General features: G+C 40.3%; 1 protein-coding gene across 5 annotated transcripts in view; it reads right to left on the bottom strand.

The window, feature by feature from the left end:
- Positions 1-265: 265 nt before the first annotated feature.
- LOC138980133 (transmembrane and coiled-coil domains protein 2-like) overlaps positions 266-16,713 on the bottom strand; it is a 155,737-nt gene continuing 139,289 nt past the window's right edge. For 3 of the 5 annotated variants that reach the window (XM_070352963.1, XM_070352959.1, XM_070352961.1), the window contains 6 exons: positions 13,030-13,109; positions 11,596-11,674; positions 8,651-8,885; positions 7,946-8,167; positions 6,921-7,099; positions 266-3,245 (listed from right to left, as the gene is read on the bottom strand). In XM_070352963.1, the coding sequence (XP_070209064.1) occupies positions 3,119-3,245; positions 6,921-7,099; positions 7,946-8,167; positions 8,651-8,885; positions 11,596-11,674; positions 13,030-13,109 (922 nt within the window). In that variant the 3' untranslated portion in view covers positions 266-3,118. Of the gene's footprint in view, positions 3,246-3,558; positions 4,367-6,920; positions 7,100-7,945; positions 8,168-8,650; positions 8,886-11,595; positions 11,675-13,029; positions 13,110-16,713 lie in introns of those variants that run through there. The other 2 variants (XM_070352960.1, XM_070352962.1) reach the window with 2 other exon arrangements.

Below are 16,713 nucleotides of genomic sequence, written 5' to 3'. Positions count from 1 at the left end.
AATATTACTGGAACTGTGGAAGAAAAATATGTCTTTTACCACACATATAACTATAAGCATTCCCATGAGAATGAGATGAATGAACAAAAGCTTGAAAGTGGCAAGCTTCCAGCAATGGGAAAAAAAGTGCCTTTTCTGGGGTGTTTTTTTCCACCAAAAATTCATATAAGTACATATACATGCATTTAATAAACACTTTGATAACTATGTACACACAAAAAAGCACCTCTTGTGAACCAATTCAATTTAAAACGAAACTCAAAACCAGATGTTACAGGCTTTATTCTCCAAATTAAAATTCACACTTAATAAGAACATAGTCCATGAAAACCTGTCTTCCAAGGATGTGTACACACGTGAGAATGGTTTCCTTCTCCACAAAAGGTGACCTCATACGTACGCAGCAGTGTCTTGCTTTAGACTTGTTTTCACAGAAAATATCACAAAATTGGGTTGAAAAGGAAGCGGAGAAGAAGAGGACATAATATCACCTCTTCACAACCAAGAGGCGGCATTATTTTGCCCCTCTATCGATCACCACGAAATTCAAATATTTGCTCGTCCATCATGTATGTGCACATAATACCAAGCTTGGACAAAAATGTTCGTTCCTTTGGCTGTGTGATAAATAAGCCTGCTGCATCGTGTGCTGATTCACCGCACAGTACTACTACAAGGAGAGGGTGTGAGCGGTGAATCTTGAATGAAAATGAAGACAGATTGTTTTTACATTTTTTGTATCAATGCCCAGCAAAACTCCAGCCTGCTCACAAGTCTCACTGAAAAAACAACTCTTTCCAGAGACCATCTGAAACACCATAAATGATCCTTCCAGAGACCATCTGTAAGACTAAAAAATATTTCTCAGAGACCATCTGGAAGACTAAGAATCCGTCCAGGTCATTATTTGAAAGACCACGACTATCTGAAAGACCCAAGAAGCTTTCTACAGCCTATCTGAAAAACCATGAATCTTTCAATTAAAGACAACTCATAATATAGATGAAAGACCTGTAATCTTTCAAAGAACTGTCTGAGAGACCTACAATCTTTCAAGAGACCACCTAAAAGACCATTAGAATCTTCCCAGAGACCACCTGAAAGACCATGAATCTGTGAAAGAATCCTCACCCACTTAGAAGAACTGAACCAGTACCGAGGTCTACTTAAAATTGTAATTCAAATCACACACACTATCTTACACATCATTGTGATGGATATTCATCATTTGTTTTGTTAACTTAATATCTCCATTCTTTGGAGAAAAAAGTCACACACAGTCGCAGATAAAATGTTCATTCTGCTGGTATGAGTCGTTGATAGATATGATTGCAAAAAAACGTTTAAAGTTGGCTACCGATCGATCAGACCAGATTAAGTACGAACACTCGTTGCTTTGCACTGTATTACATTCAACAACCTTCAAGTTATCCACAGGAAAAATAGAAAAAAACCCTCATGTTTCTGTTGCAGTGCGGAAGCTCCAGATGTAATTGTAGAAGGCCTTTATTCTTTAAGTCCAGACAAGTGCTCAAATTCACAGTTGCACACCTACAGATTCTCTGAGAAAAAAAGAGTTTACTGTTTTAATGCTTCAAAGGTTAAACTTCTCCATGACATTATATAGTTTCCCCCAAAAGTACTGTACTTCATGAACAAATGTTTTGTTACACAACTTTTGACCAACCAAACAACACTGCACACTGAAAAAGTCTGCAAGAACTTGATGCTATGTAAAGAAGCCAGAGCTGCAATATCAAAAATATTGACAGGGCAGCCTTGACGACTGCGCTGTTTTGGGAATGCTTGATATGGTGAAATTACAACTCTGTAATTTCTCTCTACATTTGCTCATTTCTCTGGACGATAATCTTGCCTTATTGCCTAATAAGAATATTAGATTTTGTGACACAGTTCATTCTCACTTGGAAAAAGAAACTAACCCATAATATTTTAGAGTCAAATACATTCTGTTACTAATTAATATAAGTAAAGGAGATATTTCCAATCCCTTGATCATTCAACCCTTAAAACCTTTATAAACCCAAAGTCATCTATAAAAGCCCTTTGCAGATGGGCCACATAGTGGTTACCAAGTTTCACCCAAGCAGCTAAAATAAGAAAATAAATCTGTCTCTCTAGAATCAATTTGTTTGATTTTTCGATAGTTATGGATCTCTGCTAAATTAGACACAATTAAGGTAAACCTACATGGATCACTTTTCAAGCTTGTGCAATCTTGAGCATATCTCATCTTATCCTCAAGAAGCAGACAGATCTATGGACTAGAATCACCATGAACCAATAAAATCTTCTGTTTAAAACTGGGTACTTAATCGCCAAGCAAAATGCTCCATTAGCTGTCCTTACGGAAGCTGCAGAGGGCATCTCACACACACATAAACCTTAATAAACCAAGCTTCATTAGAGTAGATTCTGTCCGCTCAAATTCCAGCACTGTTGCCGTCCTTGTCAGCTGATTTGAATTTCTCACAGAAACATATTTCGCCGGCATTGTCGTAAAATCCAGAAGCGAGGTATACTCCTTGGCACGGTACATTCCCAACAACAATGAATTTTTTCACTTGAACTTTAGCTTCCCGTCCAGCAAGAATTCTGCAGGAAAACCATAAAATATCCGTCTATCTTTCACTTCCATTCAGATGACTGTGAAGATTGCTGAAAAAAACACCACATGAAATTATTTCCATCGATCTCCATCCTTAATGCAGAACACGTAGCACACAGATCACTGAAAAACGTGACGAATTCCGTATCTGTCACTTCCATGCAGACCAACAACAGATTGGTGGGGAAAAAAAAGTGAAATATCTCCGTCCATATCTTACACTTCAACGCACACCACAACGCAGATCACTGAAAAAACATGCTCCAATGTAGACCAACCGGAAGATTGCCGAAAAACTGTGGAATATCCCGTATCCGTCCATGGATCGTTGCACAGATAATGCCCCAGAGGAGAGTGTTGAATGAACAGCCAGCGAAGTCGATTGCACAGATTGGTAGGACCAGCCCACAGTCCGACCATGGCCCCAATACGATGCGTCACGCTCAATTGCCACAGTTGTAGGGTTTAGTTAAAGTTGTGTTTCCACGGCTACCTGAAGGGGAGAAGACTGTAGAAGGAATCCCAGGCGTATGCGAAGTAAGCGAAGAGCCAGCCGCCGTACGTGAATAGTAAGGAGATACCTAGCACCAGTCCTCCGGTTGATAGTATCCGCATTCTGGGGACAGAGGAGAAAGTGACAGAATTAGTATATATATACATGTATGAATGCGGGTGTCCACACACACAGGAGAGTATATACTAGGGGCGCACGCGTGCGGGTGCACGCACCAACACACACATACAGGGTTTGGTTTACTAGTGCGACCTGCACTATTGGCGCATTGAATCTGAAAATGTGCCATTACAATGCGTCGAAGGGCGCATTGAGATCACGTACCATGCAGTGCGCCACGTGTATCTACACTTTACATCCAAGAAAAGCAAAAGTGCGCGCCAAACCGAGTTTGTGTATCACTTTGATTGGCTGTTAAATATGTTGTGCATTGAATGCAGCCAATTCGGTAAACTTCATTTTTTTGGTATGGGAAATCCAGGCCCATGCCAGAAATGATGTCTCCCAAGAAAAAAGTAAGACTATTGCCGGGTCAAGCAAGTAACTGATCATTTCAATTGCCTCGCCAACTGTAGCAGACAATGAATTAACAGATTAAGGGGATGGCGACGAAAGCGGCAAACAATGTGCTTTGACTGCTACTGCCAGTGATTCGGAAGAAACAACGGATTTCGAAGGAATAAACATTCTAAAAACATTGACTTAAGGGTAACACTTGGCTTTGATACCATTAGGACCTTGTTGTTTTGTGAGGTATGTATATAAAAAATAAAAAATAAAAAAAAATAAAAACCTTAGAAAGGCCAACACACTGAATATCGGTTCTGGCAATTTTTGAACTACCAGCCAGCTGACAATCAGCGACTATAAAGACGTTTTTGCTTTCAACAAGAAGGAAGAGGCATTCAAGAAAACATGCCCATTCTGAATGTCCGTTTGTTGATGCAGCTGCTAGCCCATCTGGGTGACACGCACTGCCTCATATTGTTTAACATTTGAAATGTAGGCTTTTCTCTTACATCAACACACACACACACCCACACACACAGATAACACAATTTAGCGGCTAATTCTCAGACGGCACCATATTGCATGTTTGATCAAAAATGTGTACGGGCCGGGCCGCCTAAGCCCTCTTGGCGCTTTTTGCCTTCGACTATATCCCATCAGAATCTGGTTGAGGGGAAAACATGTCCCATGGCTTTCTTCTCCCTGGCTGAACCCTGCACACACATACATTAAAACACACACGCACGCACCCACACACACAAATTTTTTTTCTGTCTATTTTTTAGATAACCACAAATCATTTTAACAGCAATTTAAATTCAAATTGTGAAGAACGAAAGTGTATTGAAAGCTAGGTTGTGCGTGCACATGAAGAGGGCACCACTAACGATATATACTTGTGTGAGATAATCAGTGATCTCATTTGCGGTACGTACGTACCTGCTGTGTTTGCAAGACATCAAATACAACAGAAAGCTAAAATACATAGCATACTAACACTCTATCTAGAATCACCATCTAGTGCTCAAAAGGAATTTCCGGCACCTCTTCGCTAGCACAGTTTGTTGTACATTGGTACCTGCGATGAAAGGACACCCTAGTTGGGACCCCCTAAAAGTGTCAAAAAATTGTAGGTTCATGTCCATCAGTGACACGTATACTTTCCTCACATCACATGTCCCACTGTGATGGTTAATTTTGCCTCAGGAGAAAATCACCTGACGTTCAGAGCTGTCAGCACCCGGATGAGTTGCTTCCCTTGAACTATGAAATTCCCTCAATGCGGGCATTCAGGACTTCATGAGAGAAAATTCGTATATTCAGCACTGATGTGGAAATGCACAGGCGACATTCTCGACCCAGTATATGCCACACTAAGAGCACTAGTGTGGGTACCCCCCCCCCCCCTCCCCACTTCCAAACATCCCATTTTAAGACCACTCTGACCCTAGCTATTACCATCCTTGTAGTCCAGATTTTCTATCGATAACACCTTTAAAGTTACCTCCATTTTAAGATCACTCTGACCCTAGCTATTACCATCCTTGTAGTCCAGATTTTCTATCGATAACACCTTTAAGTTACCTCCATTTTAAGACCACTCTGACCCTAGCTATTACCGTCCTTGTAGTCCAGATTTTCTATCGATAACACATTTAAAGTTACCTCCATTTTAAGACCACTCTGACCCTAGCTATTACCGTCCTTGTAGTCCAGATTTTCTATCGATAACACATTTAAAGTTACCTCCATTTTAAGACCACTCTGACCCTAGCTATTACCGTCCTTGTAGTCCAGATTTTCTATCGATAACACATTTAAAGTTACCTCCATTTTAAGACCACTCTGACCCTAGCTATTACCGTCCTTGTAGTCCAGATTTTCTATCGATAACACCTTTAAAGTTACCTCCATTTTAAGACCACTCTGACCCTAGCTATTACCGTCCTTGTAGTCCAGATTTTCTATCGATAACACCTTTAAAGTTATCTCCATTTTAAGACCACTCTGACCCTAGCTATTACCATCCTTGTAGTCCAGATTTTATATCACAACACCTTTAAAGTTACCTCCATTTTAAGACCACTCTGACCCTAGCTATTACCGTCCTTGTAGTCCAGATTTTCTATCACAACACCTTTAAAGTTACCTCCATTTTAAGACCACTCTGACCCTAGCTATTACCGTCCTTGTAGTCCAGATTTTCTATCACAACACCTTTAAAGTTACCTCCATTTTAAGATCACTCTGACCCTAGCTATTACCGTCCTTGTAGTCCAGATTTTCTATCGATAACACCTTTAAAGTTACCTCCATTTTAAGACCACCTCTCTTTTAAGACTTGATTTTCTTAAACTTTTGGAGGTCTTAAACATGGGGTTCCACAGCACGGGATATAAGGTTTTAAAGTGTCTCTGAAAGAGTGACATTCAGATCGCCTCCCGGTCCTGGGAGCAGCTTTCCCAGAACAGCTCGACCCACATGGTGCAGTCTGCTTCGTTCTGGTGCCCAGACCGCTGAAGACAGTTAAAGAGAACTGCTACTGCAGAGCAAAAGTGTATACACTCCGCAAAGCCCGAGCTGCCAATCCCTCAGCAGCCAAATCTTCCCATGTGTGCCCTACACATGGAAGGGAATTCCTGGCCCGGATAGGCCTCCATCATCAGCCACCTCCTGAACAATCAGACCAGACATCAAGCGAACCATCAGTCTGTGGTCATCTTTGACAACGAAGGACACACAACAAAGGGTATCACTACAGGGCTGGGGGCGGGGACGTAGCTCAGTCGGTAGCGCGCTGGATTTGTATCCAGTTGGCCGCTGTCAGCGTGAGTTCGTCCCCACGTTCGCCGAGAGATTTATTTCTCAGAGTCAACTTTGTGTGCAGACTCTCCTCGGTGTCCGAACACCCCCCGTGTGTACACGCAAGCACAAGACCAAGTGCGCACGAAAAAGATCCTGTAATCCATGTGAGAGTTCGGTGGGTTATAGAAACACGAAAATACCCAGCATGCTTCCTCCGAAAGCGGCGTATGGCTGCCTAAATGGCGGGGTAAAAACGGTCATACACGTAAAAGCCGTGGGAGTTTCAGCCCATGAACAAACAAACAAACAAACAAACAAAGTCTTCTACACCCCATACAAACTCGACAGAGTTATTTCCGAAAATTGTCTATTGAGCCTTGCTCACACTAACACACAGCAGAATGATTTCAGTGGCGTTTCCTCCAGCTCATCAAGAATTACGGACAGAAACTAGCTCCGTACCGTGAGGTGAGGAAAGGGGAGATGAGGTTGGCGGCGGTGGAGACGAAGACAAGGACGACGGCGAGGAGAGCGAGGACCACGTTAATGAGTTTGGTGAGGATGGTCCTGAACGTCACGTTCTCCACCATCTCCATCGACAGTAACTGTTGCTGCTGCTGTTGCTGCTCTAGTCGCAGTATCTGAAAGTATCACACAACAGTATTTAGATAACTGTTGCTGCTGCTGTTGCTGCTCTAGTTGCAGTATCTGAAAGTATCACACAACAGTATTTAGATACATGTACTAGAAGTGTGAAAATCAACGGTGCAGGTCCGTTTCAGATTGTAGTGCATGGATCCTTTCAGTGCTACGAAGCAAGCATGTAGTTGGAGAATTTGTTTATTAACCACTACTACAAAAATGCAGGTTATTCAACTAGAATCACATAATCAGTATCTTTGGTAATTATGTTTCACAGCCCCGTCTGCCGTTCTTACATTCCTATAATCAGGCTCCAATCATTTTGCCTTGAAAGCTCTTTCACCTCCACTAAACAGAATGCATACTACAAGCGACCAGGGCATACTCTCCTTCCCTAGTCCCTAGTTTGGCAAAGAGATTAACCACAATGCAGCAGATCATCCCCCCCCCATTTATGCAGCTAAAAATTGACGATAAACTTTTCCCTCCTAGCTGCAGTCCAGTCTCCGTTCTCACCCTAGTTTGACAGTTGTCGACGAGGTCGTTGAGGTCGGTAGTTCGCTCAGATGCAGCAAAATTTCTCCCCCATTAATGCAGCTATAAACACTGATGACAAACTTTTTCGTATTAGATCATCTCCCCCATTTATGTAGCTAAAAAATGACGATAAACTGTTCCCTCCTTGCTGCAGTCCAGCCTTCGTTCTCACCCTAGTTTAACAGTTGTTGATGCTATTATGACGTTATTAGTTCGCTCAGGTGCAGCAAATCATCTCCCCCATTCATGCAGCTAAAAATTATGATAAAACTTTTCCCTATAAGTTACAGCCCAACCTCCGTTCTCACCCTAGTTTGACAGTTGTCGACGAGGTCGCTGAGGTCGGTGGTTCGCTCGTCGAGGCGGTACTCGATCTTCTCCTCCATGGAAGACATGTCTTGCTTGATGTTGGACATCTCGTTCTGGTGGAGCTCCGTCAGGTCGTTGATCTGCTCCTCCAGCCGGTCCACCTTGTACTTCTCCTCGTCTAGCAGGCTGCGCAGTAGACTCATCTCACTCTGCGTCACAGACTGGGGAACAAGGCACACACCTTTAGTAACTCAATACAGTGGAACCCCCCTTTTAAGACCCTGGTTTTCTCCTCAGATTTTCTGTTCAAAACCTCTGTAAAGTTACCCCCATTTTAAGACTCCCTCCTTTTTAAGACCATGTTTTCTCAGATTTTCTGTTCAAAACCTCTGCAAAGTTACCCCCATTTTAAGACTCCCTCCTTTTTAAGACCTTGTTTTCTCAGATTTTCTGTTCAAAACCTCTGTAAAGTTACCCCCATTTTAAGACTCCCTCCTTTTTAAGACCTTGTTTTCTCAGATTTTCTGTTCAAAACCTCTGCAAATTTACCCCGATTTTAAGACTCCCACCTTTTTAAGACCTGATTTTCTCAGATTTTTGGAGGTCTTAAAAGGGGGGTTCCACTGTATATTGAAGAACTCGGATGAACGGACAAACAGACAGATAGACAGAAGGACACAGACAGACTGACACACACTGCCCACCTTATAACTGTCGAACTCGTCCACCAGCCGTCCAATGGACTCCTCCACCTTCAGGTTGTTGTCTTTGACCAGCGCCAGTTCTTCGCACAGCGGCTCCAGCACCGCCTGCGTTGTCACTGGCAACGACTGTGAGGCGTTCTGGGAGGCAGAGTGAGGGCTGCTCTGCATCCCCACGCCGTAACCAGAGCCTGATGTCACGCTTGAGTTGTCATCTTCAGACCCTGGATACTTGAAGCTGAAATTGTAGATGCAGAGTTTAGCTGAATGTGCCTTATACAGGGACTAGTTGAAATAAATACACGGTTACCAATTTTCATTTTGCTCCTGAATTTGATATATTTGGCCGTATTTTTACCCAATTTTTCAAAGAAATACAGTCGAACCTGCCCTGGCGACATTCACCTCTTGATAACAACCACGGTTGCCCCTAACGACTACCCGGAATGATCCCTGACAAGTTTTGTCCTAAATAATTGACCTTTCATTGCGACCACATGACTTATATAATGAACACTTTCTTTTCTTTCCTTTATTTGGTGTTTAACGTCGTTTTCAACCGTTCAAGGTTATATCGCGACGGGGAAAGGGGGGGCATGGGATGGGATAGAGCCACTTGTTAATTGTTTCTTGTTCACAAAAGCACTAATAAAAAAATTGCTCCAGGGGCTTGCAACGTAGTACAATATATGACCTTACTGGGAGAATGCAAGTTTCCAGTACAAAGGACTTAACATTTCTTACATGTATACTGCTTGACTAAAATCTTTACAAACATTGACTATATTCTATACAAGAAACACTTAAAAGGAGAAACAGAATCCGTTAGTCGCCTCTTACGACATGCTGGGGAGCATCGGGTAAATTCTTCCCCCTAACCCGCGGGGGGTATAATGAACACTTAAATGATGATTGGCAAGTAAAAGATCAAGAAGTGGTGTCTGAGGATGGCAGGCTGAGCTTAAAATTTCTTCAAGTACACTTAAGATAAATGACAATTCCTGTTCCTAATCAGGGAGTATGCATGTTAACTAAAAATTTACGACATTTTTACCAGAACGTCCTTCTCAAAATACTAGCATAGGAATCAGCAACCGCGGTTCATGCAATACGGGCATATAGTTTGCTTGACTCATTCCTAAATTCCAGAAATAAGATCGGTAACCAGTCATATGTACGTACAAGTTAATACCTTTTTGCCCCATTTTAAAATACCAAAAATGAAATTGATGACCATGCAGTGAGACATACCGGTTCATTTTTCGTTTGACCCGTTTCTTCATGATGCAATCACTGTGTTTCACACTTGGTTTGACAGGATGGCGTAACAATTAAACTGACTGGTCTCTCAGGGTTTGTACTTGACAAGAAATAGCAGTTACAATACTGGGCTGCGTGCATGAACACTGGTTCAATACCACTTAGGTCAAATCAGAATCGCTGCATCTAAATCAGGTTCATGAGATTCACAATCAGAGACTCTCTGATTGGTCAAATCAGATCACCAATACTCCTTAAAATTACCGGTTATCAGTTCGTACTAAACAATTAATATGCAATCATTAATTCACCCCTATCAACATGACACAGTGACCTAGCTACTTCCAATCTGACAGTGATAGTAAATTGATCTCTCAGCCAATTTTGTAAATCCCAGTGCATGCTTTCAGGATTCGGTGTGCATTTTTGTCAACATGCTGGTGTAAGGTGCAGTACGTGGGATATCTATCAGACAGACGATGCTAAATTTATCTCTATCAGACAGATGATATTAAATGCTGAATTTATCTCTATCAGACAGATGATGCTGAATGTATCTTCATTTTTACTGAAACTACTAATAGAAAGCAAGGCCAAAGGCTGTGCAGGGTTAATCTAATCACACCTTCTGTTCAGTGCTGATTTTGACTAACAAAACGCAAATAACACTTCAGCTGGGCCACTTTCAAATGTACGCAAAATCAGAAATATACAAACAAATCTCATTAAGCTTACCATCCCGAAGAAGGCAGTAACGTGCCGAAATATTGATTATAGACATAAACGTACCTAACCTGGTTACACTGGTGTGTTTTCTTTTTATTTAAACAAATCTCATGTCTGATGTACGTAAGATGAGCTAGTGATAGAGAATAATGTTTCACAATAATGCGGAACAAATGTTCACTACCTAGACAGACATGAATGATGGTGTATCGACCTGTTAGATATTGCATCCATGGGTAGGATGACTATATATGCTTTAACTGCTGCACAATATGTTTTGAGTGACAATTTTCAGCAATAAATTGTTCTCATGCAGGCATCTATCAGTCTTCGGTCGCTCACACATTTAATTTTTATTTTTTTTATCTAAGACCTAGCTGGTCTTTTGACATAACGGAGGTCTTCAGATATTTTCAGTCCAGGTCGAATTGTCCTATGAGTCTGGGAACAACACTGAATCCTTTCTGATTAATTCTTGAAAAAGAAAGCCCACATAAGTGCCACTAAAACATAAGAATATGTAATAAATTCTAGCTTGATAAGAAGAAAATAAGTCAAAGAATTAAAAAATAAAACAAAACAAAAGAAAACAAAACAAAGAACTGATGAAGAAAACATTAAAGCACCCATACTATTTCAAAATAATAAACAGTAACACAGTCTGTTCTACAAGCAGTACAAAAAAACACAAAACAAAAACAAACACAAAACAAAAAAATACTACTACATGTATTAATGTTATAATCAAAATTGTGCAAGACCTGAGTCTATGTATTAACCGAGCAATGTACCAGAGTGTGTCCGTACATGCATGCGAATACTTAATTATACTGGTGGAAGCATCAATGCTAGCACACATAAAGCAAACTGAAAATCAAGGTGAGAAATAAAAGTTACAAACCAAATCAGGCTGCATGCCCTTCATGACACACAGGTAAGAAATGGATCAAAAGAACACATACTTGGCATACCTGGCAGGTAATGTCCCGCCTGTGCGTGCTTGCGGCTGAGAATCGGTATCTGCCATAGTCTCCTCCATTTCTGAAATAGACCACAGCATGAGCGACAGTTGAAACAATTAAGTAACCATGTCCAGACTGAAAGACAGACTTTAGACTATAAGTATGCAGCAGAGAGTTTAAGTCACAACTGTTAAGTCTCCGACATAATTATTTAAATGTCAGCTCAATTATATGCAGCTCAAGAGAGACTGGCCAAATGATTCTGAAAAAGACACCAACTAATTTTGAGCAAAGAACAAGAAGAAAAAAAGAGGAAGTATTAGGGTAAAGAATAACTCTGTTGTTTAAATTATCTTCAAAAAGTTTATTCGCGGAGAGAGATTGGCTCTTAAAAGGGATAAAAATACAGATTTAAAACATCTCAAATAGGAGAGTCTTAAAACAAGACTTACAGCATACGTACTGACCTTGTCCTGAACAAAGTTGACTGTGTGCAATAACACTGCGATACGAATCAACTCTTTTCAACAAGTAAGAAATGCAAAGGTGATCAACCAGTTCGAGTTCAGTTTTCTTTTTATATGTTCTGCAGTAACCGATTCAATGCATGAATGCAGGTTAGAAAAATAAACAAGTTATTCATGTTCAGGTTACCCAACACAGCTCATTCACATGTCAATAATGATCAAGTCAGTCTGGACTGTTTTTTACTTTCCATTTTTACTGAAATGTTCTGAAATGACTTTAGGCCAAAAAAAAAAAGTCTGTTTACGGTAACCCGACCGACCCTATTTTTTTTGCGCGACCCTAGACTTTTTTTTTGGCATTTGGGGAAAAAAAAAATTTTTTTGTGTGTGCAAAATAACGTAAAAATATGGTTTTTGAGGAAAAAAAAAAAATCCCGACCTACCGACCCTATTTTTTGGGCCTATGTTACCGTAAACAGACCTATTTTTATTTTGGCCTTACTGCATGGCAGCAGGTTAAGAAAATAAACACATAATTTAATCATTTTGAGGTTATCTGACACTCATGCTATTATTGAAATACCAACATCCTCCAGTGGCTGAACTATTTTGAACCTCAAATCTCAAAATTGTATACAAATCTTAGTGTTCACAGTGCTCGATAATAGCCGGGCCATGACTTTGACACTGTGGGGTTGTTTTGCATGAGACCCGCTTAAATTCTCAAGAGTATCAAAACCTATTCCACTAACATTTTCCACAATAATGAATTGTTCTTGGTGAGCATACCTACAATGTAATAGCTACTAAATTACTATCAAATTACTAAATACTAGCACTTTAAATTGGTGTGCAGACAGAGAAGCTATGGAAAAATTATGTGTACGACCATGTTCAATCACCTTGCTATATAGTCAGTCTGAGGAGGAAAATAAATTAGTAACATAAATTAGAAAGTGAGGCTCACTCATTTGTGCAATGTTGTCGGCACTTCCAAATCTGTTCTTGATCAGGTGAGCAAACTCCTTGGGTTTCGAAACTATCGTGCTGCAACATAGAAATAAACATAAATCTATATAATATAATTATGAGATATTTTCCATGGTAATTTGAATAATATCCATGGAAAAGAAGTAGTTTATTTCTTGCATGCATACATAAACTGCATGTGTTCCCAGCAAGCATGCATTATGGTCTACACATTTCCAAACGTGTAAGAGTAATTGCTGAAAAATGAACAGTTTACTGGCCAGAATCTTTATGAAACTTCGTCAAAGTGATAAATGGAATTACGCAACATCGGTGCATCATTAAAATGACACATACAATACAATAACATAGCAAACAAAAGATCAAGCAGAGAAAATATTCAAGACGATAAGAGAAACCATACGTATCTTTTGAAGAACTGCACAAGACAGTCAATTCCATATTCTAAGCAAGCTTATACTGCTGGTACTTTATTTTAACCCCCCCCCCCCCCCCCCCCCCCTTCTGTATCTTGCCTCCCCAAGGTAAGTACAGTGGAACCCACCTTTAAAGACCCCTAATGATTTAAAACTCCCTGGTTTTTCAGATTTTCTGTTCATAACCTCTGTAAATTTACCCCCCATTTTAAGACTCCCCCAAGGACTACTACTAGTAGTAGTAGTCCTTGGACTCCCCTCTTTTCAAAACCTGATTTTTAGAGTCTTCAAAAGGGGTTCCACTGTAGACAGTTGTACATGAACGCACAGAGACCCAGTTTTCACCAATCCCTCCATCACATTGCACAACACACAGCAAACCAGAATCACATCTATCTATGGTCTACCTCAGGTCTAACAACACCACATTTCGGATAACCAGACCATCATTGGTAAAGGGAGTCCTACACTATACACAAACATTAAGGACCAACCAGCACAAAAACATTGCACCACATATTACAACATCCATTTTTCTCCCATGTCAATAAAGCATTTTTCTCCAAATTCACATAAAACACGACAACTACACCAAGATGAAGCACGTACGGCGCTCTGAATGTTTCATTTTAATTCACAGACAACAAGTTGTTTTGACCGCATCAACAGAGACATGAAAACGTGCAAGTGTTTAGAATTTTTCTGGATCATTTCTGAAAAAAAATCCATTCTGAAGACTAGAATTGAATCAGTTGGGGAAAACCATACATACAAGTACGCCTGATGTTGCTAGATTGGTTTAACATAACAATAACAGTGACACAATTTGATTATTATTATTTTATCATTAATAATGAAACACAAACCGAAATTTGAAGTGGTGATGCTGGTGAGAGTAATTAGAACTGTTCGATAATCACAAAAATAATTCTTTCTTTCTCGTTCTCACACACACACACACAGACACAGACAGACACACATACACACTCTTTTACACACACACACACATGTACACACACACACACGCATACACACACTCTTTTACACACACACACACACACACACACACACACACACACACACACACACACACACACACACACACGCACGCACGCACGCACACACACACACACACACATGTACACACACACACACGCATACACACACTCTTTTACACACACACACACACACACACACATGCATACATTGTGCACACACATACAATACAGAACTATAGACAGACAGAAATGCTCAAAGCATTGAGCATGAAGCTTTTACTGAAAAACTGATCATAAGAAAAGTGAAGCTTATATTTTTGTGTGGAAAAAGATTGAGAGACAGAAACAACAAAATCTTATAGAGATACCAGGCATCATGTACAGAGAAAAAAAGCTTGTTTTTACAATACAATTTTTTTTACATGAACGCGAAAGCCATCATGATTCTGAAGCAGTAATGTACGCCACACAGGCACCAGTAGAGCTTGGTGTAATTAATAAAGATGAAGCAATTATGATATATATTTTGGCAGAGAGTTCCAATCAGTTGGCACAAGTGTGACAGAATTGTTTTTGTTAGAAAACCAAACAAGAAACTAAACGAAATGCACCTATGTCTACTGTGTAATCAAACGTATCAAAAAAAATGTAAAGTGATATCTGTTTCTACCAATCTATACGGCCTACAGCAGGGAATAATCATAGGGATGAATTACATTTGCAATGCCTGTCAACTTTTTTGTTTTGTTTCAGTATCATAGTTATGTGAGGCAGAGCTAAATTTAATTAGTTTGATGACAGAATTGAAGCAGTAAAGGGAGGTAAGCGCTCTAAATATAGACAGCAACGGTATGTGAGAGTTATGCGTAACCAGTCTCCTGGCACTTGAGAAAATACAAGAAGAAATGGAACATCCATCGTTTGTTCATTGCACGGTTTTTTCTTATTTTCTCTCAGGGGCCAGGACACTGGTTCTGCATGCATAACTCTCCCGTACCGTAATTGTCAATTAATACAGTGCTTACTTCCCTTTACCTTTTTTGTTTTTGTTTTTGTTGACCTGATGAACAATTTCAATTTAATTTACTGCAGCCTGCACAGATACTACAAATGATTTTCCGGCATAAAGATTTTGCCCAAAAAACAAACCCTACCAGTTCAAATCTAAAATTTGGCATCCAAAAAAAATGTGTACATAGAACTGACACAATAGCCGTACAGCATGCATGGTATGTACATAGACAGGGTTACAAGGACACTTAAACATGTAACCTGAAGACTTAAAGTACATGTACCTGCATGTTGACAGAAATCAGCATTTAAGCAACTCCATCTAGAATAGGTATCATTACCTTTTTTTTAACTGCCTCTATTATGTCTTGATAAAAGAGAAACATAATATCTTGTGTGTGTGTGTGTGTGTGTGTGTGTGTGTGTGTGTGTGTGTGTGTGTGTGTGTGTGTGTGTAGATATGTGTGTCACAGTGTGCGTGCATGAGCTAGTGTTTAAGTGCATGTTTGTGTGCACCTGTGCCTGTTTGCATGTGTGTGCCCGCGCGCCTGTGTCTGTGATTACGGTTGTGTGCGTGTGTGTAACTCTCTGTGTGTGTGTGTGTGTGTGAGTGTGTGTGTGTAACTCTGTGTGTGTGTGTGTGTGTGTGTGTGTGTGTGTGTGTGTATAACTCTGTGTGTGTGTGTATAACTCTGTGTGTTAGTTTGTATATGTGCAGGTGGCCTAGTGCCTTCATATCACACAAAAAAGATTGTTCACCTAAAATTCAGCTGATGCAGAAAAAAAATCTTTGAAAAAAAGAAAAATTAGAAGAAAACAAATAAACCAACTGGTTATAACCTAACTGCATGGATGTCTACTTGAATCTTAACAAAATACAAAACGCTGGTTCCATGGCAAGGGAGGAAACTCCTAAAGCTAAAATACAGCACAAATCTCACAATATAGGACTACGACTCAGGTCAAGACAACAGACTGTCAGGTGCAGGTGCACCGCAAATAGGGTGCACATGTACCGATCAGAGAGCACGTGCACTGACTGGACAAGCCATTGGAGACAACAGTGTTAAAGTTGCAGGAAGACTTGCCACGCATGAGCTAGATGTCAAAGACACACACAATGTCAAAAAGAACAGTGGAACTCACTCGCGCGCCCCTTTTATGTTGCCGACTACTCCCCTGTAACAAAGAACCTAGCGCCGTTATTTCTGTGGTCCTGGGAATATTTCAATAAAA

Source organism: Littorina saxatilis, linkage group LG11 (genome assembly GCF_037325665.1).
Source record: "Littorina saxatilis isolate snail1 linkage group LG11, US_GU_Lsax_2.0, whole genome shotgun sequence".
Lineage (NCBI taxonomy): Eukaryota > Metazoa > Mollusca > Gastropoda > Littorinimorpha > Littorinidae > Littorina > Littorina saxatilis.
Note: the sequence above shows the minus strand (reverse complement) of the source record. Positions and strands in the feature narration are given on the sequence as shown.